General features: G+C 31.9%; 2 protein-coding genes across 3 annotated transcripts in view; one reads left to right on the top strand and one right to left on the bottom strand.

Moving 5' to 3' along the window:
• The first annotated feature begins 242 nt into the window (after positions 1-242).
• Positions 243-26,540, top strand: part of LOC129235153 (DNA polymerase epsilon subunit 3-like) — a 36,811-nt gene continuing 10,513 nt past the window's right edge. The window contains exons 1-5 of the mRNA XM_054868843.1: positions 243-473; positions 3,565-3,632; positions 5,343-5,428; positions 8,381-8,499; positions 13,315-13,610. Of these exons, the coding sequence (XP_054724818.1) occupies positions 3,567-3,632; positions 5,343-5,428; positions 8,381-8,499; positions 13,315-13,586 (543 nt within the window). The 5' untranslated portion in view covers positions 243-473; positions 3,565-3,566 and the 3' untranslated portion in view covers positions 13,587-13,610. The remainder of the gene's footprint in view (positions 474-3,564; positions 3,633-5,342; positions 5,429-8,380; positions 8,500-13,314; positions 13,611-26,540) is intronic.
• Positions 16,099-26,540, bottom strand: part of LOC129235152 (neogenin-like) — a 345,244-nt gene continuing 334,802 nt past the window's right edge. The window contains exons 25-26 of one of the 2 annotated variants that reach the window (XM_054868842.1): positions 25,212-25,369; positions 16,099-17,669 (exon numbers count right to left, since the gene is read on the bottom strand). In XM_054868842.1, the coding sequence (XP_054724817.1) occupies positions 17,571-17,669; positions 25,212-25,369 (257 nt within the window). In that variant the 3' untranslated portion in view covers positions 16,099-17,570. The remainder of the gene's footprint in view (positions 17,670-25,211; positions 25,370-26,540) is intronic. The other variant, XM_054868841.1, reaches the window with a different exon arrangement.

Here is a 26,540-nt window from a genome sequence, read left to right as displayed (position 1 = left end):
TTTGATACAACTACGGATCACGTGCTTCAATCAACCAATCAACATCTTAAAACGCGGTAACCGAGAGATCATAGAACGCTACGGTTATTACCGGTCAGTCACCAGTAGATCGGTTGAGTTCGTCGAACGCATTCTATGTTTTGCTTTTTTTCATGTTTATTGGAAAGGAGAAGCTCAACGTATATGTCTCTCATCTTATTCGCGCAATACTGGCTAGTATAATATACTATAATATGAAAATTGTTTCGCGCCACTTTTTTGTGTTAAAAAAAGTAATTTGTTTATCATAGTTTTTTTATGCTAAATATTTTATTTGTCTTCTGTATTATTTGATAAAAGGAAAAGTTATTCGGCTGAAAATTTGGAAAACCTAGTGCTCAAAAATATTATTCAGTAGTTATAATTTTGAGTATGTAAACAAACTATTTTCATTTTATCGTGTAATTTCAAATTTGAAAATAAACTCTTTTCAGGTTTGTATTTTTCTTATTTTGAGAAGCGTTTTTGAATATTTTCATCCCTGAACTTTAAATTTATATTTGCACTCAAATTCTTTCCAAATTTTTTATTTTACTTCTGACTTTGAAATAAGAAAATAATTTCTTGGTATGATGTGTATCTTATGACACATTTTAAAGTTCATTTTAAATTTCAAGCGTTTTTGTCTTTATTATTTCCTAAAGCTCTAAGTTCAAATTTGTTTTTTTAATAAAAATCTTTTTCCAAGCCTTGTTTCTAAAATTGGGAAAGGTATGAAGACTATTTAACTTTCCTTATATAGATAAGATCCATATTCTTCAACCCGAATCCATCTGATCCCATCCCTAAACCTAACTTTCTCTTGTAGACAATTTGTCACATCAATCACTTCGTTTTTTCGAGATACACTCCGGATGATATCCCGATACTTTTCTCCGCACACACCCCACCTCTTAGCTGTGAGCCTTAGGTTCCACTGCCCGGGGGGGGGGGGGGTCCGCGTAGCGGGCCCCCCGCACGGCTGGGTGCGGCGGTCGAAGATATCCCGATACTGGTCTGGTACATATATCGTTTCGTGTTTTCTAAGAACCTTCTCAATTCTTCCAAAATCCCGATCTGAATCTAGATATGTATGTCCCATTTCTGGAAATTTGTGGTCAATTGATTTGAAATAACCTTTCAATATAAGGAATTGATAGATGCAGATCATTGCAAAGTTTTTGTTCTAACCAGCACAAGCATCACTCCATACTGAAGCTGCCTGGCTTCAGGGGGAAAAACTAATTTTCCAGCAGTGGACTGTATAATGAAATTGGTGACTGCATTGATGAGTCGTGGTTAAAACAACTAAACAATTTAATTTATTTACACATTTTATGTTATTATTATAAATAAGAATAGGATATGCTTGTATCCTTGTGCCCTATGGCTGCATCCGCTAACAACGTTGGAAGTGCATCTCCGAGGGGTGGTTTCCCACGCTCCTCTCACAATGGGGGCTTTAGGGGTGCTTGGCGAAGCCAAGAGCCAAGACCCCAAGTGTTGCTCCTTATCGCTCGGGGACCCGCGCAGAGGCATTAACACATACTATTAAACTGTCTTTTGTATTCAGCTCATCATCAGTTTCTATTGCCGTTAAAATTGAACTACAAACTTCTGAGCTTCCTTGATGGGCAACGTCTTCAGTCCATGTACAAAATGTGGCTTTGGCTACATTTTTATAAATTATATGTATTCCTAGATTGTAGAACCACATCTGACACAAGTAAAAGGCTTTTGATGTTGTTAATTTTGGCAACGGCATAGTCTATTGCAAGTCAACGGTAATGAAAGCAGTACTATTATTACTTTTTGCATATTCCCTATCAAATTTTATTGACTCGAAAGCAGCTTTGCAGGAAAGCAGCTTCCTCTTCATGTTCTTCTTCATTATTCCCGGAATTACATGTGCTACCTGTATCGCTTCTTGGTTGTGAAAAGGACAAGTTAAATTCGCTATTAAAAATACTTCTGTATGTTCACTCTTTGACAAAAACAGTTTCTCGTTTGTGAGTTTCGTTACATCGTTCAATATATAAAGCATACATTTTTGAGATACTAAAAAGAGGGGAAAGGTATTTTCTGTGAGGATTGCTGCACCTGGAATAATGTGAACTTTCTGCTGGGAAACTGTTTACATGCTCCATTACATATGCTTTCACATCATTTTCCACTTTGTGTGGTCTTGAACTGTGATGGCATCTTTTATCTGGTAGCGGTGCTGAAAACTCATTTGAAATAATGTTTTTTATGATATGAAGCTTTTTTCTCCCAATACCATACAAAGAGCACATAGCTAGCTGTTTTGCAAATATTTATAGTTTGACAGTCAAAAGTGGCATAATATTTGTGTGAAGCTGCCCTACTTTTCCTAGCACTTGTGCTGTCTTTTAATGCTATTAATTTCAGTACTATTAAAAAGTGCAATTTTTAGCATTCACATCTAGTTGATTGAATTCAGTTAGTATGGAAGTCCTGTCATCAATACTGAATTTAGAGGAACACTGTAAACAACACTTAACATGGCACAGAGTACCTGTACACTGATTTTGCTGGTACTAATTCGTCTGTCTGGGAAACATAAGCTTCTCCTTTCTGCCTAGCCGTAGCTGCTTTTTTTCGCTTCCATGCATGTGGAGTTCTTTTTCTTTTCTGGATGGTTTTTTTAGAGCAGAGTATTTCAGTCAACTCTTCAAATTGTTCAGGAGAAGGTGATATGTCTACTTTTCCATCGGTAATAAAATTTTCACATGCCTCATGTTGAATATCAAAAATATCAAGATTTTCACAAACCTTTCTTCAAACCAACGTTTGAATCAAAAACGGTGCTAACTCTATGAAAAACGGTGCCCTCTAGTGGATGAAGGTGTTAACATACGTAAACACTTTTAACCACTAGAAAAAATCCGGTTTTATGTTAGATAACACCTTTATCATCTATAATCTCTGGAAATACACAGAATAGGACTTTCAATGCTAGCTTATATGAAATATAATCATTTAAAACTTTCATCCATCAACAAAACTCGTGTTTTTTAAAAATGTCAGTTAACACCTTTATCCAGTGATCCCTTCAATAAGTAATTCGCCCCTCCCAAAAGGATCGTCTTGGATTGTGTGGTATCAATTTCTGTTCTGTTCAACTTAAGTTGTCTGGAGAAGTAGTTGTATCATAGAGATGAGTAGATGTTTTATTTTAGTTACAAGCTGATACCTTCTTTTTGATCCAAATGCTTAAATTTTATAATTTTTTGGATAATGCGTGTATTTTTGAAAATATATACAGTAAAATCCCTCTAATGCGGACACTAATGGGGCAAATTTTTTTGTCCGCAACAGAGGGGTGTCCGCAGGACAGGGGTTTAATAATGTTATTCGGCTTGGAATCTGGGAATTAAAAATTGTCCACATAGGAGGGGTGTCTGCATTTGAGGGATTTTACTGTATTTGAATTTTAATATTTGATGTAGTGTAGCTTGAATGTTATCTTTGTAATTATTTTGATGATCCTTAAAAATTTTGAATATTAACTGTCTTAAATTTTAGATATGTCGGAAAAAAATGAAGATTTGACTTTGCCATCAGCTGTTATTATGAGGCTATTGAAAGACACTGTAAGTAGTTTTTAGTAAAGTAACTTATTTACTAATTACACCTGACTTTTATATTTGCGAAGTAAAATATGAACATGTTCGTACTACTATAAAGTGAGATACAATTCTAATTTAACCAGAGAACCAGAACAGGTTAAGTTTTGTAGCTGAAAATAATTGAGTTGTTTATGTTTGCATTTTTAGCTGAACTTTTTTGTCTAAGCTATTTATTTTTTCAATGTTGATAAATTATTCAAATGGTGCGCAGTCAAACTTGCTATAATAATTAGTTCAAAATGACTATAGTTTTTGCTAGTATAACTGAGTGCCACTTAAAAATAGGTTCATGCAAAGCCCCCCCTTCTCGTACGGCCTCCTCAGGGCCGTGCACAGAAATTTTGAGGCCCATCACAAATTACTTTTTTGGGCTCCTCCTTATTGTTTACCCCTGTATTACATATTTTTTACCCCTCATTTTAAAAATTTCGGGCCCTCCCCCCAACTTCAGGCTCGGGCCTGGGCCAACAGGTGTCATTTCTCCTCCCCTGTGCATGCCCCTGGGTTTACTCCATATACTCTAAAACCTGTTTTAGACATATTATGTATATGATATGATTGCATATACACATTGTGCATAGGGGATTACTTGGAGTATGCCTTCAGGAAAATTTATGGGAACATCACTGGTTTTTTATTTCTACACATTATCATAGAAATTGATTAATTTGATTGGAATGGTTTTATTTTTGTGTTACTGATTTTGAGAAATACTTATGTTCCCCGGAAAACACCATTATTTGCACCCTTGGCTTTGAGAAAAGCTTGAAGTTTTTCTGCACTTTAAAAGCCATTGAATATGATGGTGATGCTTCTGCTTGAAGTTCTTTAAATTTTTCATTTTCATCGTCCCTTTCATTATTTTTTTCATCTGCTTTTGTTGGAGTTAGAGCTACAAAATCATTTGATGTAAGTATCTCGGTTATGATAACATTGGTGTCATCAAGTAATTTTCAAGTGCCTCTCTACTCAGCAAACTAAAAAAGGAGGATGTCATCACTGGTTCTCAAGATTTATGACTCACACCAAGAAATTACAGAGTAGTACACTCTATTTTATGCAATATACCAGACAGTGTAGTCATCACATCCTGAGACTGCAATTTCATTTTTATTAAAACTCCTCAGTCAGGAATAGTAAATAACCGAGCCGGAGACAGATATCATTTCATTGAAGCTGATAATGCCAACAAACTGGTAGATAAAGTGTATTTATCTCACTAGCGAATGTCCGCATCATGTTGCAGTTCGACTTGTGATTTGAAGGCAAAAGTTGGGTGTTTTTAGCAGCAAGTTACAACCCCTAAACCAGGGCTAAGGCAGAACTACATGCACTATTCCAGACAGCCTGGTTGCAAAACTGCAGTCTCAGGATGTGATAACCGGACTGTCTAGTATGTTGCATGTAGTTCTGCCTTAGCCCTGGCTTGGGGCGGTAACTTACTGCTAAATACATTCCATTTTGCTTACTTTTGTAAAATATTATTTATACTATAAAAAAACTGGAGAGAAATGTGTAGAATGAAGCATCTTCTATATACATAAAAAGTTTAAAGTAACATTAAGTTTAATTTCTGATCTCTCTGTTAGTTTATTATTCATTGTTTGTTGTAAAATGTATGATGATCAAACAAAATTTGTAATGTTTACTTATGCCGTCTCTCATTTCTCTTAGATTCCTGATGGCATTAATATATCTCGTGAAGCTAGAGCTAGTTTCGCCAGAGCAGCTGCAATTTTTGCACTGTATATAACAGCTTGGTTAGTTATTTGTTCCTATTTACTTTTAACTTAAAAACAAAATATTTTCTATATTGCCATAAACATAGGCATTAAATGTTTTTATGATCAATTTCAGTTCAGGGTCATCTGGTAGCATTTTCTGACCCTCTAAACAGTCTGGGAGTTCTATTTCTAAAATTAAGCTAAAATCAAAAATTAAAACAATTCCAAGATGCCTAAAGGATGGATCTTTTTTTTGAATATTTGTGGCTGTCGCTGGCTGTGCAAAATAACCACAAAAGGCCAGGCAGACTTAAGATTCCAGATGCAGTAACGCTCAAAATATTTAATTTTTCCTGTTTCAATTTGGCTAAAATTCCTTCCCAAAATCTGTCACCAGTTCTCTGACTATAAATTGGGCTCCTGTACTTATTTAGCTTGAAATTAAGCCTTTAATGTTTGTAGTAAAAATGAGTCATGTTTAACTGATATAGAAAATGAATCAGAACAATAATTTTTGAAGGAATTTAAGATTGAAAAGATTTGTTTATTTAATGAAGAATCGAAATATTTAAACAAGAAGCGAGGTATAATTAATGTGTGTTTGCTATTAATTTCGTCATGTAGCTTTAGTTATATGTCAATAAAAAGATTGATTCAGAAACATTCATATTTTCGTTAATAATTTGCTTTATTAAAGTTTTTTTTTTAAAGAGTACATTTGAGGCAGTGAGAAGCAAAGGGATGTAAGTGACAAAATTAAAGATTTGAAGATAACTCGTGAAAGTGGTAGGTGAACCTCTCCTCTGTCTTGTGGCAAGAGATAGCACTACTAACACTGGTAGGTGCTGCTATACAGCATGATTAAAAAAAACTTTTCAATGAAAGCCTACCAAAGACCGCAACTTTAAACGTGTTTTACTCAAAACTTGAAAATGGCCCCTTATATTGCCGTTATTAAGCTATGGCCACTTATGACCATGGCTTTAATGGCTCCCTTTGCTCCTCTCTGCCTCATCTATTTTTTATGTTTTGAGTAGCATTATTGAATTCTTTATTGTTTATGTAACTGCAAAATATTTTAATTTTAAGATTAGAAATTTGTTTGTATTAAGACATTGTTTGTATCAATTGTGAATAATTAAATTGAAAGAACTGAAGAAATACAGACAGTGAAGCACCGTTTATAATTTTCTCTTTTATACATTTTTATCAATTATATGTCTTTTAAATTGGTCCCTGCAAAGTCTAACCTATATCTATATAAGTTTTTTCATTTGTACGCATTTTTCATGCAGTCCCTTCAAAAACATATAAACAGTGATTCACTGAACTTAATTTAATTTAATTTTCAATCTTAGTTATATCTGTGATAGTAAAGTAAGATATAATGTATATTTATGTTTTTGGGGATGCACCGCCTCAATTGTTTATCGTTTTTTGATATAATGGTAAACATTTTACATAACAATCTGCTGTGTAGTGTTATTACATCATGTTACTTGTAACATTTTGAAGTATTTATTGTTTGGTTAAGTTATTAGTAATTATAGTTTATATTTGACTGAAATTCTATATGTTCAGTCAAAATAGTTTACTTTTTTCTAGAGACGTACCGAGTAGCACTTTGGCCGAGTTGCCGAGTACCGAGTACTCGGCCTTTCACTACTCGGCCCAGTACCGAGTTACCGAGTACTCGGCCTTTCACTACTTGGCCGAGTTACCAAGTACCAATTATGTTTTAAGAAGAACCACCGACACACATGTGATGAATTTTGAACTTATTGGAATAGTAGTATAGACCTCCTTGTCCATATAATAGTTTTTAAAACTAAATTCCTGCTGAAATTTAATTTTGCGTTATATTAAAACAATTTTGTTTGTGTCAAAAATTTTACAAAAAAATTATTTTTAAAATTAAAAATAAATAAATAAAAGGTATGATTTATCAAGTTGGAGTTGAAACAAATTACATTGCAATCCCTCTAATGCGGACAATTTTTTTTCGTCCGCAATAGAGAGGTGTCCGCAGGACAGGGGTTTAATAATGTTATTTGCATTGGAACTGGGGAATTAAAAATTGTCCGCATAAGAGGGGTGTCCGTTAGGAGGGGTTTCACTGTATACCAATCAATTATAGTTCTAGTCCACCAAACATAAATAAGTTTTGAAAGCAGATAAAACAAATGTACATGAACACTGCAGACACATGTTTCTGACCCCCCGTTACAAGGAACGTCTTTTTCAGTGCATAACATGTGAGCTAAAGAATGTAAAGACATACAACGAAAAAATCCGACTTTTGTCGGATGCCTTTAAATCCACAAGCTCCCATTTTGTGCATTGAAAAAGAAATTCCTTGTAACGCCAAAACACGTGTCTGCAGTGTTCCTGCACTGTGCTTTTAACGTTGTTTTATTTAATTTTATTTTTTAAGCATAGGTATTTTTATATTTTTTATAACTAATTTTTGTTTGTAGCAAAAATCCATTTTTAATATAAAAATTCCATATTTTCTATACTTACCTTTTTTGCATAATTTTTAATAAAAAAGTTTTATTAACTTTGGGGACATTAAAATATTTATTCCACTGAAGCATTACAAACTTCATTTTTCTCAAAATTTAAATTTGACTTATAAATTTTAATTGTAAATTCATGCAGAATATAATGCTTGCTCTTTTTTTAATAAATTTTAGTATCTGTCTTGGACAATATTCAATTTTTTGCAACTACTCGGTATTGGCCGAGTATCTGATCAGAATTCGGCCGAGTACCGAGTATTCGGCAAATTGGCCGAGTACCGAGTAGTTACCGAGTACTCGGTACGTCTCTACTTTTTTCTTCTGTAAACATAAAACTGAAAAAGGTTTCAGATAAATATTTTCATATTGATTTCCTGACTGCATTTTATACACTTTTAACTAATATTCTTTACCACACTTAATATTTATTAATTTTCATTTTCATAAAATAAGTTTCTTCTTACAGTTCTACACATGTTCAAGCAACTACTCAAAGGAAAACAATTACAGCTTCTGATGTGTTTGCTGCCTTAAGTGACATGCTTCTTGATGACATGATTGAGCCTCTGAAGGAAGCATTGGAAGGTAGTTTTTTTTCTTTAAATTTAGGTATTTTAATCTTCAAAAATGATATAGTTCTTTTCTTTTATTAAAGAATTGCTAACAAAGTAGAATTTCAGTAATCTATGTATGTATAAATGGATGTTTGTTTGTATGCGTATGTTTATTATACACTAGTGGTACCCGCACGGCTTTGCCCGTAGTAGAAAATGTAAAAGTCATTTGGTTCGCCTGTATATTTACAAATAATGGATGATGAATTTCTCCCTAATTTCCTATTGCTCATCTACGTTATGTAATTTGCTCATCCACGTTATGGTAATTTGCCCATCCACATTATGATAATTTGTCCCTCCACGTTATGATAATTTGCTCGGTAAAATGTTCTTAAAATTCGAATAGAAGAACAAAATTGAATTTTCGAAAAATCGCTTTGAGGTGCTCACCTCTATGCTATGAACTAATTTTGTACCAAATTTCATGAAAATCAGCCGAACGGTCTAAGCGCTATGCGCTTAACAGATATACAGACTTTCAGCTTTATCATTAGTAAAGAAACCCAGTTTACATCAAATTTTGGCACAAAGATCCTTTGATGCTCAGGAAGTCACATAGGTTTATTTGTTTGTATTTTTACCCCATACCAGAAAATCCCTGTAACAGAATGTTTGCATCTACTAATAACAATGACTGAATTTTTAAAATTAAACCAAAAAGGTCTAAATTTGAATATTTAGTCATAAAGTTGCTTTTATCTACATGTTACAGGGAAATTTTACACTATAAAATTAAATTTTAAAAAAGCAGGCTTAAATAAAGGAAAATTTTTTTTTGTTTAAGCCTGATTGTTGAACATGGGTCACTTGACACAACTTTCATTTTGTAGGTACACGTGCAAAGCCGAGCAACACACTGTTTTAAGTAAATCTACTCAAATGAAGTAATTTTGTTCCATTTCCTTGACTTTATGTCTTCCATTACTTTCAAATTGCTGCTCAGAAACGTTGATTTTAATGTCGCTAAAATTATGTATTAACAATAAATGTTGGAAAACATATCATTTTTTTAAATTGTTGTACACTATAAAACATATTGTTTTGTTAAATAACAAAATGAAAGACATTCATAGCAAATGAAGGTCGTTTCAGTTTGCTATATTTTATGTTGAAGAATATAAATTTGAAAAATATGAAAAATCTCTTTGTAAACGTTAAAATTATGGGCATTCCAAATACAGAAAAGGAAAAAAGTTATCTGAACTCTGTAGAGGAATACCAATTGGGTCAACTTTTGAGTAGCACATTCATCTCACAGCTAAATGAGCTAACCAGCACTTTTATGTTTTATAAGCTAATATTACAAATTTTGCAAATAGCTATTATCTGTATATTTTTAGGTGCAAAATTGTAATCTTACTAAACTTAAAATTTATTCCATTTGCTGGAAATAGGGTAACATTTTTGGTCATGTGCCTCCTGTCCTCCATGTAAACCTTTTCTAGAAATTAAGTTTGGTTTCGCATCTACATTAATGTGCTAAAACTGTTTCTTTGCTTCGACATTTCAATCTGCATTCAACTGAGCAATTGCAGTTCATTTTTCACCTTTACATTGTATCGCCTTCTTGAGGCAAGAACTACTGTGATTTTGATATTTTAATTATTAATTGACACTACGCCTGATAGTCCAACAAAAAAAGTCTTGCCTTTTTGCTACTTATTATATTTCAAAAAATATTTGCATAAAATCTGATTAGTGCATAAACTTTTGCAACATGAAAAAAAAAAGGAAAGAAATTTCTAGTGTTAGCCCGTCCAAAGGTATACAGTCGGACCTTGATGTCTCGAACCTCCTTATCTCGAAACCCTTGATGTCTCGAAAAAATATTTTTCCCCTGCATTTTATATAAAAACCCCTATGTATTTCCCATAGTTATCTCGAAATTTGTTTTTCGAAACCCTTGATATGTCGAAATTTTTGCACAGAAACAAGTTTCAGTTGTCTTTTTTCTTTGGCAATTTTTGTAGTAAAATCAGTTCCAGGGACCAGTTTTCATCTCTCTTCTTGGAAACTTTGTGATTAGGGGATTGAAGCTAGATAATAGGGGAGTGTTGGTATGAAAGGGGTGCTGTGTTTTCCCCAGAGTTTAGAATCTTTGTGCATTTCTCTCGAACATGTTGTCCATTTTGAGGAAAGGAGTTTGATTTTTCGCCAGTCACTTTTCAAGTGAAAACAGAAAATGCGTTCCTCATTTTCATCTTTCTGCTTTTTTAACTCCTACAAAATGGCTGCTGAAAAGTTTTTGAATGTGGGGCGCTACTAGTTGAAGATAAGAAGTTTTAAGTAAAAAACCAAGTTGAAATTGTTGTTCATTTCAAAATCTCTTCCTTTGCACTTTCGACAATTATAAAATTTCAAATCTAGTAAAATATTAAAGACTACTTTATTAATCGTAATTCAAAATGGTCTCATAGTACATATATAAATGCATATAGCATACATGTGTGTAATTGTGAGAGTTCCTGGTGTAATTTTTTAAAAACCTTGATAACTCAAAAACTCGATATCTCGAAATTTTTTCCCGTCCCGAGAGATTTGAGATGTCGAGGTTGTACTGTAAATAAGTTCTTGGTTTCATTTCTGTACTTGTCATTTGGCTGTGAATGAGTGAAGAGTGCTGTTTTGCAGCTCTGTTGAAAACCCTTTAGTGCTGTAATTTAATCATAGTTTAATTGTACTTAGAAGTAAATACATGTTTTCTGTCGCATTTACAGCGTTTAATGAGATTTGATGGATGCTTTAGCAACTGTACATATATCTTAGCAAATATTTTGATCAAATTAACTGCTGTTTTTAAAAGAACACAGTTATCATATGCCAAGAGCAAGGACAGATACAAGGGAGGGGCAATCGCTTCTCCCTTGAGGGTTCATCAATTTGAAAATTCTACATCAGCAATTTTGCCAAATTGAACGCCAAAAAAGTTAAGTTTAGGACATCTATAATGACATTAATTGAATGAATTTGGTTTGAATCTCCCTCCCGGAGACTTTGCAGAATTAAAATTTCAGAAAGGCAATTTCAGACAATTTTTGGTGATGCTTAGGGAGGAGACTGGAAGCCTTCCCCCAGGCATTTTGCAAAATGTAAGTCTTAAAGATTCGATTGTAGACATCTGGTTAGGGGAAGAGATGGGTTTTAGCGACTTTTCTCTGGTAGTTTTTCGAAACTGAAGTTCCAAAAAGCGCAATTTATAGACTATCTTTGATGATATTAGGTGGAGGGTGTTTCGAAACATTGCTCCAGAATTATTTCGAAATTGAAGTTCTAAAGCGCAATTTTAGAATTCGCAGCTCCAACGAATTATAGGGGGCACTGTAGCCACTTTCTAATGACGGACGAAAAGGGTAAAACAAATGCACGTGGTAACGAAGAAAATCCAATAAGCCTAGTAAATTTTGTACGTATGCATGATTTTTTCACTTTATTCTTTTTAAATTAATTTTCAAAGTCTTGTTGATATTCTGGCCCACGTAGAAAGAAATGAGAGTTCAAGAAGCATTACCAAACGTTAAATTAATGCAAACTACGTAGTTCGTAGTTCTAAGCAGCCATTTCCACGATGTTGAATTCCATATTTATCAATTTTTGATAAAACTAAACAATAATTGTGACCTGACAAGAATAACAATTAATGCTAGAAAATTTAATATGACATTACGAATTATTATCAAAAGAAGATGATACTTCTTTGCCTTGCTTGGCTAGCGCTTATTGTTTTGCATTTGTAGCTGAGTTATTTCTCTAAAATTCCCGAATCGGTTAATTTAAAAATTTTCTGTTTCCATGTTTCTAATTTTTGAGTTAAGATTTAATTATATCATGCTATGCAAATCATCAACAAAATTCTCACTGGTATATGGTCTAGTTTTCTTTTCAGTTGATCTACCATTATTTCTTTTTACTTATCGAATTCTGTAATCTTTCTACCATTTTATTCCACTCATGATAAAAATTAAAAACTGTGGAATGGTAAACATGCTTAATCTCGCCAAGGGTATTTTGCTCACACAATACTAAAACTATAACCCTAAACAAATTTGGCGAAACCTTTCAGCTGAGAATAAAAGCAATAAAGTAAATTCTTTCTTGGTTAAACATTTTTCATTTTGTTCTACGATAATATATTCAAGAAAATATTTTGCATACTGTCCATTCCAACTAAATGCTGCTGTAAAATATGGTTAGTTAAATTAATTTAAGATTTAAAAAAAACCCATATTCTTACAAATTCACACAAAACAAACATTTTTTTACCTGGTATAGCGTTATCCAAGTTTGTTAATCCAGAGTTTTCTAGTGTTAATGCTTTCACCATTTCTCAATCAACTCATGTTTTAGAAGGGACGAAACAATTTCTGTAGCTGAAAGCAATCTAAGACACATCGATTGCGTTAAAAAAAAAATACTCAGAACAAAGTACCTGTGTTTACGTCAACAGGCACACCTGGAACGCAATGTGGCAATGTTTTAGTTTTTTTGGCAGTTTTGTAAATCACCGCAAGGTAGCGTATTCCGAGCGCTGGAGTTGCGAATACCTCTTTCAACGGAAAAGAGAGAGAATAGATTCAAAGACCTACTTGGATAAACCTTTGTATTTTAGTTGTTTTAGAATAAAAATGATGCTGCAGATCCCCCCTCCCCCAAGCATGTGTAAATCAGGTGCACAGTAACAGGTAAATTTAAAAAGACAACTGCCCCCTCCTTGAAAAATTTCTGGATCCCTCCTTGGCGAAGAGTACAAACAGGTAACAATGTCCTTTTTTTTTCTCTCAAATAGCCTATCATGCAGATAAAGGAAAGAAAGCTGCAGCAGCTGCTGCTGCCTCTCCTTCAAAAGCTAATACAACTGGACGAGGAAGAAAGAAAAAATCTGTAACCGATTCTATGAGAGATGATTCTATCGATGCTGCTATCAATGATGCAATTGGTGAACTGCATGAAACTGAACAGACAGTTGAATCTTCTATATGCGATACTAATATGACTGTAGTTGAAACAACAGATATTAATATGACTGATGTTAATACAGTTGAAATTTCTACTGAATGAATATTTTCTGCTGCTGTAGAAAGGGTAATGTATATATTATTATAGTAAGTTTTGTCTGAAAAATTTTTGCCGTAACATTTTTATATTATAGTTTCAATTTATTTTTTGTTTATAAATTTAGCAATGTCAATATTCTTTTAAATCAGTTTTCTGTTAAAAATGACGGAATTATTCGGTTAAGTAATAGTTATAAATCATTAATTATTATTGTATTTTATAATGAAAATGGCTTGGGGATAGTCTTTCATTGTATGATGTGAATTTCTTTTGTTTTCAGGCATCACCAGGGCATGATTTCATATTCAAAAATCAGTAGCTGAGTTAGTGCTATAAAGTACTAGTAGCAAAATCAGGGTTTAGACTAACAATTTTCTCAAGCATTGTCACATTATCCTTTACAATATGGAAAATCAGGGTTCGTACGGGTCATGGAAATCCTGGAAAGTCATGGAAAAAATAAACATTTCAGACCTGGAAAAGTCATGGAAAATTAATATTTTCATTAAAAGTCATAGAAATTTATTTCAAGTCATGGAAAAATCTCTTAGGTAGTAAGAAAATAACAATAGCTAAAAGAGCGCTAGAAATATTGAGTGATTTAGTAATATTGCATGTAAATTGAACGATCTCAAAAACAAATCCGAGTTTTGGAATCCAATTTCATCCGCTTCTGTAACAGCCGATCGCCTATTTTGATAATGTGATTTTACTACTGAGGGATAACTAATTTTGAATTCACCATCATTTTCAGCACTTCTTATATTTTATGTTCTAGTAAACATGCACGTTCTTGATTTTGCCACGCCCCCTCAAAAAGTGCAATTAAATCGCATCCGAGTTCGTTTCAATTACTTGTAAAAATTCATTAATAATTTCATCAGTTAATCTCAATATGTTGAAGGCTTTGGAAATTGAAGACTATAGTCAGGCAATAGAACATGAAAATAGGGGAATTATAATATTCTAAAACAGTGATGCCCAATATACAGCTTGCAAAATTGATTATTGTGGCCAGCTGAAATATCTGGTTTAGAAAAATAAATTTACTGAAAAACGTGGCTTTACTTTAATGAACAAATATACGGTCAAGTAACATGGGTGATTTGTGAACTATTGACACCAAAGGGCAATGTTTTTATGAAGTGAACTTATTATTGGAAACTTAGTAATAATTCAATTTTTATCCCATTATTACTATTCTGCCTTATTTATTAAATATTTATTAGACATTTAAACGTCAGTTCATTACATTTCACTATAATTTTTTAACTTTACTTGGATTTATATGCTAAATACAAACAAGAATAATTTATTAGTTTCTGCAGTGTGCTCTGATATTTTTTCATTCACAAGTAAGTGCTTCAATGAGGTAGTGGCATTCACTTAAAAGTTTTTCTAAAGCTTATTTCCGAAAATTAGCAAGTTTGACATTAAATGGTACTATTCTCTTGGTATAATAAGGTCATGAAAATTTTTATGAAGTCATGAAAAAGTTTTGGAAAAGTCATGGAATTTTTTTTATCCAAATTGAGTATGAACCCTGGAAAATGTACCAAAATTATTACTGTGTGACAAACTCAAATAGAAAATGGTTGTATAATAATGATTGACCTCAAATATTCATATTTGTGTTTCAGTATAAGAAAAAACAATGGTTCATACTATTTTTATACTCCAAGATACATACATATTTTCATTGAATGAAAAACATGCACTTTGTTTGGAATATTTCAGAAAATACTAGATGTTCAAATTTTTCTGAAATTTAATAATAATTTCAGCAAAAAACAATTGAAATGTCTTAAATTTATTTTATTTACTAAAATGCAATAAGCTAATTTTCCATTATTGCTCCTATTTGGAAATTTGTTGTATTATGAGAAAAAACTAACATTATTGCAGATGCTTGTACCAATTACATGAATGTTAATCAAATTGCTATTTTACTGACCTCTGTTGAATTGTGCTTTCGGATATATTGCTCTTTTTTGTCTCCCATTAGTTTATTTCGATTATAAGTGTAGGATTTTGTGATTTTTCGAAAATGGTTTGTAATTTTTGTCTCCTTGTTTATCTTTAGCTTATTTTCGGATTTCCGCACACCTATCTTATAAGTGATTGAATGTGAACAGGGTGCTCTGAATAATGAATGATAGAAGGATATTTTTATCAATACAAAGAAACTAAGGTAAACACACCTTTAGTGGCCAGTGCTTCAGTAGTAGCCACTTCAAAGTTTATATTTGAAAAAATAGGATTCCAGATCTCCCAATAGATTCAAAAGTGCTTCAAACGTGCAGGCGGTAAACCTTAAAGTGGCCTCTACTGAAGCTTTGCTAAGCACTGGCCACTACTAACGTGTTTACTGATTTTTTTCATTTTTATTCCTATACCAAATACAAACTAAATTTTTGTTTAAAAAAAAACAAAAAAAAAAAAACAGTAAAGCATTTATATGTTATGCATGTAAAATGTTGATTTTCTATCAATAATAAACCATATCAGTTTCAATGGCATTTATTACAAAGTCATGATTTCCTCATAATTGGGTATAAATACATACTGAATGCTTTGTATAAAAATCAGACTAATTTTCATTTGAAGTACATACATAAGTATGCAGTACAGAAAGACATGACACAAAAGCCCACTGTAAGAAAAGACATGCTGACTGTACATGGAGCAATGATATACACACTTACACAGATAAAGAATGAAAGAAGTTCTTTTACACAAAATGAAATATTCGTTGAAATATTTTGTAATGACAGAAGATTTGGTATTTACAATATTTTAGTACTCTTGGTGAATGTCTTTGTTCTTAGGTTCTTGTAGTTTGCTATTTTCTTGAAATTAAAAGTATTTATTAGTGTTAGTTTGCAGATTTTTTTTTTCCATTTAATATTTGCATGATTGCTTTAGGGATATCATTACTTAATTACTGTATGAACAGATAATTTCAATATCTTTAAATTGTACTTTCAAAAATTTATTTAGAAATTTGTTATGGAATCAATAGAAAAATGATGATCAAACAAGGTATCAACAGAAAATGATGCTTTAACAATAGCATGTAGAAATTGAAATATAATGTCATGCTCAACTTCTCCCCCTGAATTTTCTTAAAGATATTCTTAACTATCAGTGAATTTTACAAACTGTATTAAACGTAATAGCTAATTTTATGACGGATAATTCTGTTTTTCAAACATATTTTTCAGTTTTAAAGTTTGAATACTAATTATAACTAAAAATCATCTCCCCTGTGAAATATCTTGAGAAATAAAGCATATACAGTAAAACCTGTCTACAATGATACTGTTGGGACCTAAAAAAACTATCGTAATAGACAGGTTAGCATTATAAACAGTTTGATTATTCATGCTGACATTTTGCTGGGGCAAAAAAAAATTAAAAAAAATGTTATAGACAGGTTATTGTTAGAGACAGTATTGTTATACACAGGTTTCACTGTAATTTGAACCTCAATGTACCCAGCTTTGCTTTATTAAATGTTTCCATTAGTATATAATTGGAGGATAATTCAATTGAATTCAACAATTACCATATATTAATTATCTCTTGAAATTATCTAATTAATTATCACAATATTTTCTTTTCTTGCTATATTTTGAGACTTTACTAATTTTTTTCATGATGCTTTTTGAGTTTGAAGAGGCACCACAGTATTTTTTTTCAAGTCCTTCAGTACTAGCTTCTTAAATTACAGATGTATGAATATTTATACAACATGTCTCTCCCTTGTCCACCAATGAAATATCAACACTTTTTTTTCACATTTGCTTGTGAAAATTAGTTTTTTTATGAGATAAATGCATAGTGCACTCAGTCAAATGACTAAAAACTATCAAAGTATATTGTAATCACAGGCACAGATAGTTATGCATAGAATTCATCTCAACGCAACTTCACAAAAATGTTTTTTGCTTCATGAAAGTATATCAGTCATTTTAAAATGCTTTTCTAGCATTCAAATTCTGATGCTGTAATGGCATTTAAATCTTTCATCAAACCCTCTAAGTTGGCCATTTCAACACTTAGGTCTTCAGTGCTGTAAGAAGGCTAAAAAAGAAGTAAAGAAATCAGTCATACAACCCAAAAATAATTTTTTACTCAGAAAGTTGAAAATTAATTCAACTTTATATAACATAAAAATAGTTATTGACATATTTATACACAAAATCACAGAAGTGTACCCAGTACCAAAATCACTTACACATTTTGATAAGTTCAGATTTTTCTAAATGCTTGTTTTAAAGGAAAAATATGAGAGGAAGAAATAAAATTTGTCATCTTTAAGCACAAAATGTACTGAATAAATGCAATTAGGATGTATTTTAGTTTTTGAATTTCAATAAATTATTTTTCTTGTTAAAGTTAATTAACAAGAAAAAATAATGTTAATTAACATAAAATTAGTTTTCTGCAGTTAAAATCATTAATGTGTATCATATAAAAAATCATATTAAAAAAAATCCTCTTTATGCTTGTTAAAATTCTCCAATTCTGTCCCTGCATGATATTTAATGGGATTAATCCCAGAGAATTTCAAAATCCTATGAGAATTTTTCTATGCAATTGTTTTCCAACTTTTGCTGTTCATAAAAATGAAAATTTTCACAAGCATCATCTGAAGTCTGTATCACCTTCCTCTTACATCTGCAAGGATAAGCAGGAAACACTTTGTGTCTGAGGATGAATGGTGGATTTACCATTTAAGAACATGATAAAAATAGAGTATATTTTCTGAGAATGAATCAGTATTCTCATTGGAGGTTTCGTTTTTTTTTACGTTCAGCAATTGAAAAAAATGTGCAAAAATTACAAACACTTTTGAAAACCAATATTTTGAAATTTTATGTGTTCTTTCCTGCGAGACTCATTTTAATATGTGGTGCGATCCTTGCGTGCGAAAAGGTTGGGCACTATTGGTCTAAGCTGATATAGATTTTTGAGGAACTGGCATCCTTATTTCAATGGGGAGCTTTGAGAAATTTGTTCTTATTCAAAAAGGAATGTTTTTTGTGCTGTTTTTTCAAACTTAATTTTCTTTTTTTTTCTTTTTAGACATACTGTTGATGCTATATTCTGTATTCTGAATTTTTCTATATTCTGAATGTTGTTTTTGGAGCTTCAGTTGCCTTTCTGTTTAACAAAGCTCTATTTAACAACTTTCTCTATTTAAAGATGACTTTTCACGGCCACATTCCACTTCATAGGTTCCACTGTACTTTTGAAAGCATTCTATTTAAGGACGATTTTTTGTAGTGCCTTGAAAGTCGTTAGAGAGCCAACTGTATTTTCTCTATCCAGATAGAGATTTTTAAAGCGATGGTTGGGGTTATTGAAAAACTGTTACCTTTTCAGTCCAAGAGTTTGTAGAGATCAATTTTCTTATTAAGATGGGGCCTTTCAGGAAAGTTTTTTTCTTTTTCAAAAGGGAAGTTTTGGGAGCTATTGTCCCCAATATAATTGGATTTTTCATGCTCTGTTCTCTTATTCAGACAAAAGTTTTTCCCAGAAACATTGATTTATTTATGTCCTCAATGTAATTGTGGTTTTTAGGGATTGTCATTCTCATGCTAATGAGGGGATTTTTTTAAATTTTTTTTCATTCAGATTACGGGCTTAGTAATGAAAATATTTGGGAGTTCCCCCTTTTTGAAAACTGTTGTCTTTCTTTTCAATGATGATTTATAGGTTCTGTTGGAGATATTTCAATGGCACAATTTTGGCTAGATTTCTCCAAAATTTTAGGCATGTGTCACATGACCTCAGTTTCTCCGTCAAGAAACGGTGTAACAATTGAGGTAGCCCATGCAGCCCAGTTTGATAGGGATTTTTAAAGACTGCTGATTTTATTTTACCAACTGTTGTACTATTTCTTTTTGGGAACAACGGCTGTTAGATTTTAGGAACTGTAGTCATATTTGTGAAGGGAAGTTTTATTCTGATAGTACGAGATCCCACTAGGCTTGACCTACCCTATTGTTCGGGTAGGTCAAGCCTAGTGGGTTTGAACTACTAGAACAGGCTGGCGACAGATCAGAGAAATCAGGGAGATCAGGGAAAAGTCAGGGAACTTAATTAATCAGGGAAATATCAGGGAATTTTTAAAAAATAACAAACAATCAGGGAAAATTGATTTTATGAAGAAAAAAAAAATTTTTTTTTTGCTTTGCAAAATTAAGTCTCCTAATTCTCTACGCAATTTCCGGCAATTATCTGTTCAAAAAAAAGTTAAAATTAATGAGGTGCGATTATACACTGCCGCATATTTGTGCATCTTTTTTCCTCAACGTCAAAGTATTGCATCTTACTTATTAACCACAGGATGCAAGATTGCTTCTGTGTCTGTAAAGTTTATTTTACCTAGGTTGAAGTTTGCTTTCACGCTTTCAATACTACGTAAAATAAACAACCCTACAGGCAAAGAGGAAACCGTCATTAATGCCTTATCGTATTGTAATCAAGATTTCAAGAAGAACTCTTTGTTTTTTGAATTAATACTGATAAAAGCTTAAAAGTTATTACTTCTTCGCGTTTTTAATGTAATTACTAAAATTGAACATTGAATCAAAAAAACTTTGTTTTTTTGCCGTTATACTATTTGCTGTCACCACAGATTAGAAATAGAAAGGTTTTCTTTTTCAGGCTTAAATGATTCTTTTTTTTTAAACCATTCTTTTATATATTTTGAAATTAACCAATTGTTTTTCCCCCCTTACATTTTAAAGCTGTTTGTTACGAAAGCAACCTAAATTTTTTTTCGATACAAACTGAAATCATTTGAAATAACTTGTGCACTTAAGTAAATATCTTTATTTTTTTATTGTTAAAATTCTGTAACCATTCATTAAAATCTATGTTCTTGATTAGAGAAAAGCTCCCTATGAATGGATGTCAAAAGGTTTCATCTGTTTTGCCTAAATATGTCAATTAGTTATATAAGAATAACTACATTACTTCTATTCTTTCACTATTACTTGTTATTCTTGCAACAATTATTATACTGTTTGAAAACTAAGTTCAAAATAATTTCAATTACTTTATAGTTCTATCATAAATACACATGTTTTTAAGAGTGATTTTAATAGTTTCTAAAAATTCTTATGCTAAGTGGTTACTGGAAGTAAAGTATTTTTTTTTTATAATTTTATATAAATTTCCATATAGAAAAATTTATTATACTGTTTTGTAAGGTTTTTTCCAAACAAATTGACTTGATATGTTTTTTTTAAACATTTTATTAAAAAAACAGCATCTTTTTAAAATTATATCTTTAATTCAACAACATTACACAACTTAAAAACGTTTAAAATACTGCGTTTTGTACAAACATACAATGAATTTCAAGTAGAGCAAAGAAAGGAAACCATTATCATTGGTAACGTAAATCAGGGAAATTTGATGAACCTAATCAGGGAAAAGTCAGGGAACTTTTTTTCACAGTTCCTGTCGCCACCCTGTAGAACAAGTTTCCTAATCATCGAGTTTCCTAAAATTGCTACCATAGTTGAAGAGTAAAAGTTGTAAATAAAACTTGAAAGTAAGAATTTCTCTCTTTCACCTGAACTAATCAGGGTTGCCAGGGTTGAAAGGTGCCTAAAAATAAGTATTTTCCCCTTATTGAGTTTCCAAAAATCGTTATCATAAATAAAGAGTAAAAGATGGAAATAAAACGCTTAAATAAGGTTGCCTACCTTTTTCGGCTCCCTAATCAGGGTTGTCAGCAAATAAAAGTTTTTCAATGAGGGAGATGATTTACCCATCATTGAGTTTCCGGAAATTATTGTCATAAATGAAGAGTAAAAGCTGTAAACAAAACGCTAAAGTAAGGTTGCCTACTTTTTTCTGATCCTTAAGCAGGGTTGCCAGGGCCTAATAGGTGCCCAAAGATGAGTAATTTGCCCTCAGAGTTTCCACATAAGTTATATAAAAATATTATGAAACCAATGGTTGAGAGTTGTCTAAGCAAAAGTGCTCCAATCATAGGGCTGCTGTTGTTCGAAGCTTCAATATTGAAACTTTGCTACGATGTCGTTATGCGGACAGATATTATGCTTGATTGGCAAATAAGGGATAGGTTCCACTTTGCTGTAAAAGACCTGGCGAGAAATAAGGGGATGTATATGCACCATTTAGGTGTAAAACCAATGTTTACACAATTTTTAACAGTAGATAATGTAAACCACTTTGAGAAAAGGGAAATTCATGGGTCGATAGGGCTTATTTTAGAGATTCTGAAAACGAAAAAAACCCGTTTATCTTTTCAAAAAGTGGTTATAATCCGTATTGAAAGTAAACTCCTCAATTTTCATTTATTGCAACTATGTCAAGTATTTCAAAAAAAAAAAAATGTTTTTCCTTCAGGGAAAGCAAAGATTTTAATTTTGTTCTAATTACACAAAGTATTTCAATTAAATTCTTTATTCTTTGGGTAGGGGGATTTTCACTTAACTCTGATCCTTTGCTGCATGACCAATGAAATTCATTCTCTCAAATTAAATATATCGTCTGATTATTTTTTGGCAATAAAAATTTAAACTTTTTTTATTTCTTTCAGTTTGAATAGTTGGAAGTGATTCGTTTATTATTTAACTTTAAATGTTTAGAGTACTTAAGTTAGATGCATTTTACTTTGATAGAGGGAGTTAAGAGCGGCAGTTGACGTCATTATAGCATGATTTTTTTTTTGCTTCATTGAATGTGCTTCAAGCATAAGTAAAATTATGTGTGCACATTTAAATTGACAAACATAATCTTTTCTCTATTTCAGGGTGGGAAGAGAAATTTTCACATTTGAAGAGTTTTTTTAATTTTTTAAACCTTATAGTACAAGTAAGCATAGCCGTGTGAGTACAGCTAGTTCTGTTATGAATTAAATGCTTACACAATACATCAGTAAAAATGATTCTTGCTTCAGCCAATTAATTCTTTTTAGAAATATTATGTTTATGAAAACAGTTTGCAGATTTTAGATGCACATCATTTTAGTATCACATCAAATGAATCAATATCATCCTTTCTTCTTGCTGGGCTGATTTATTTTGATTAATGTAGTCAGATGTTAGATGTAGTCAGTTAATGTTTGCATAATGTAGTCAGAAAGTAAATAACTAATTAACTACCCTTATACCGCGGTGACTCGGGGGGGGGGGGGGGGGGGACAGAGTGCAGATTGCTCCATTGATTGTACCAGTGCACTTGGGGGTGATGGGAACCCCTGCTTATACCATTCAAAATTTATTGGAAAGTGCAATAAAGTCATGTCATCTCCATTTTTCCAGATTGTGTACATATGCACATTAGGGTGTTTCAAAAATACATGTAAAAAAAAAGTTTCTCCTAGATACTGGGATACCATTCACTATTTTTAGACTTTGGATAGCATTATACTGGAAGACTTTTATCTTCCTATTTCAACTGAAAGAGGGTGCTCAACCTCCTCCGCCAAACTTCAATAGTATGAAGAGGGGGGCTTAAAAAAACATATTAAACTGAAAAAACAATGCTACACATTATAATATACACTAGAAATATGCATATACATTGCAATAAAATAATTATTTACGAAAAAATAGCTGGGGAAATTAAATATTTCTCAATTTGTGGCATCTTTTGTGATATGGCTAATGTTAAATTATGGGGTCTTTGAGCACCGTCTTAAAATTTGAGTAAGAAGCTAAAACTTTTACAGTATCCACTATAATATTAAAATCTGTTCGCGTGCGTCTGTCCATCTGAAGATCGATGTTCTCGAGAACCACTGTGAATCGAGAGTCAAACGAGATACCGATCAATTCGAAATTTTCCAAAAAAAACAATAGGACCAATCTCGTAATTGTGCGACTTTAATTAGCAGAGATATTAATTAAAACGTTAATTAACATAACGTTGTTCAGGAATTTTTATTTCTTTCCTGTTGCCATTTTGCATGTGGGTGAGCTAGTAAAATTCTAATAAATGTTTTAAAGGAGATTTTTTGGCTGCTGTCCAAATCTTAAAACAACGTTTCCATCTAGAATTTCATTTTAAATTAGTTTAAAATTGGTTTCTCTATTCGGACATAGCCTTTATTTTATCGTCTGTCCTTTTTTTATTTTTTACATTCAACGTTCTTAACTCTTTTAAGCATATGAAAGTTGTTTCTTTAGCTATGTTTATTGATTGTAGTGTAAGATTATCATTCATCGGCCTCATACTTTGGTACATTTAGGATGTGCGACTAATTATGTGCTATTTGTTGGACTTTTTCCCGTCATATGTGTGTGGTTTTGAATTGTAATAACTCTCTTTATCCTTCCTGTTTCTATTTTTAAAATACAGTTTGTATCGTTAAAAGAACACGTTAAATTAAGATTGTTTGGATTTCTTTAAGTGAAACTGAGTTGAACAAAAAAGATTGTTTTTAAGGATTTTAACTAAAGCTAAATTGGAATCTGATGACATGGTATTAAATTAATGCTTATTGGTATTTATTTAGTCTTGGTGCTTTAGTTTCACGCAATCAACCAAAAAGTGTGTGTCATTTTATGTAAAAAGCTGATTGTAATTGTACATAAATGTTTCAGATATAGTCTATCAGATGTGATTCATTTTAATGTGAGCACAGATTATAGTTGATAATGCATATATTTTCATCTTTTGTGCTAATTGAAAATACTCATAAGTTGTATCATTGTTAACCATGATTAACGTTAAAGAGATTTTTGCCAAAAATATGCTCTACTGGTGTTTTGAAAACCTTGCATTACGCGCATTTATTTACTCCTTAGCGCTTTAGAAACTGATGTCAGAGTAATACAAAAACATCAATTGGACATTTCTTTCATTTTTTAAGTAGCCCGTGCAACGCCGGGCATGCAGCTAGTAATACTATTATTAAGTGTAAAAAAATAGGGGGTGTTCTGAACTCTAGCTGAAAAAAAGTTTTTTTTGAACCACCCTAATGCATATGTTATTTCAGATTCAATTCTTCTTAGAAAAAGTTTTAATTTTAACAGAAAAGATAAGTGAATCCTCTCTTCCCTCCAAACTATCAAGGTTGAGTTAAAAGAATAGTAGTATTAAACACTTTTGATTGCAAGGAAAAAATATTTGCAAATGTACTCTGCTTAGGTGTTGATTGAAACTGAAATAAGAAGAAAAAAAATGTGACATCAAATCAAACACATATTTAATATCTATTTACAATTGCAGAATAAGATTATTATTTTAGTTTTAAATATTTTGAATTAGCCTTTAACTGTGTCATATTTAGGAAAGATGCATAGTAGATTAATATTTTAGACGTTTTTAAAAGAATTAGAGAGGGAGAAAGATGCATTCTTTAAAACAGTATTCCAATTCTTTTTTCCTACAACACAAATGTTATGTGACAAACTTGCTTGAATCAGGTTTGAACAGTTTGTTGTTATAAAACAGTTCGACAAGACCCTGGCAGAAGGACTTAATTCAATAATTACTGGTTATGCATTGCAGAACTAGGCAAGTTGAAATTTGTAAACAGAAGTGTGGTTAATAGAAATAGTAAATGCACTGTTAGTGAGAGATATAAGCGAAGATGAAAGAGAAAGAGCAGCAATAGAGTTAAGTACCTACAGGCAGGTCCTCCCTGTCACTGCAGCCACCATCCTGATGTCTTGGCATCGTTGAAGGCCGAGATTTTAGAGTGGACTGTTGAGATGAAGGCGTTGCAGGTGATGGACCACCGGTAGCTAAAAGCTTCTTCTGAGGACTGGCAACTTGTTGAGGTTTGACTAAAGTGAAAAACAGAAAAGTGAAAGTCAAAGTCAAAGGTTGTGTCTTTGTGCAGGGAAAAAAAAAAAAAAAAAAAAATCTAACATCCCACTCTCCGTCTGCTATCCTTTTCCCAGGGGTGCTGGCCTGTTTCTACTTCTGAATGAGACATTTGTGTTCCCCAAAACAAATGTATGCAATTTTAATAGCTGTTTGCATTTTATAATTATTTCTTAATTTATAATGCTCAATATTTGGCAAAGAAGGAGATATTTACAAGAATGGGTACAGTAAAAAACAGCAGTATAGTTGAACGTTTATAGATTGTCACCCTCCTTTATATTAAGTACATTTAAGAAGAATCTTGAACTAACCAATGGAGTCACAGAATAAACCCTTATACCATATACCTATCACATTAACCTGAATTGTAACAAAATTTGGCCATAAAAACTAACTAAAAGAAAAAATTTGTTGAAGTTGTGCATAATATTGTAGAAAAATAAGTTCATGCATTAGCTACTACATATGAAAAAATATATAAGCTATTTGGATTTTATAAATTAGAATGAAATATATAAAACTTTCATTATGCAATCAACTACTGTAAAGCTAAAGCAGGCAAGATTTTTTTTTTTTTTTTTGGGGGGGGGGGGGATGGTACTACAGAAAATTAATGCATAAAGTGATATAGTTGGATGTGTTCATTTTACAATTAAATTTGAAAAGTCTTGCCATGGTGTTAAAAGAAATGTGGGAATTAATTCTTTAATTCATTGCCTGTCACACATTGGACAAAGACAGACTAAACAAAAAAAAGTTAAAAATAAATAAATGAAAAAAATCAACATTGGATATAAATTACAAGAGTTACTACAGTTAAATTGCTTACTAAAAATTCATTGTAAGAAAACCAAATATAGTTGAACCTTGTTAATTTGAATATGCTTTAAGTGACTTACTGCTAAACCAAACTATATTCGTGATCCTCTTCCTATTGCACTTAAAAGTAATGCTATTTTTTGTTTTTTGGATAAGACAAACTAATTTTAAAAGTCCCTTTGAGTTCCTTTCAACGAGGTTTGACTGTGTAAAAAATTTACTCCCTCCAAAAATGCAGTAAAATTTATTGCTTTCCAAGGACATTGCTTGATTTCCAACTGTCATAAAACTAATAAAATAGTTTCTTTA

The sequence above is a fragment of the Uloborus diversus genome, chromosome 2 (genome assembly GCF_026930045.1).
Source record: "Uloborus diversus isolate 005 chromosome 2, Udiv.v.3.1, whole genome shotgun sequence".
Lineage (NCBI taxonomy): Eukaryota > Metazoa > Arthropoda > Arachnida > Araneae > Uloboridae > Uloborus > Uloborus diversus.
This window is presented reverse-complemented; position numbering and strand designations above follow the sequence as displayed.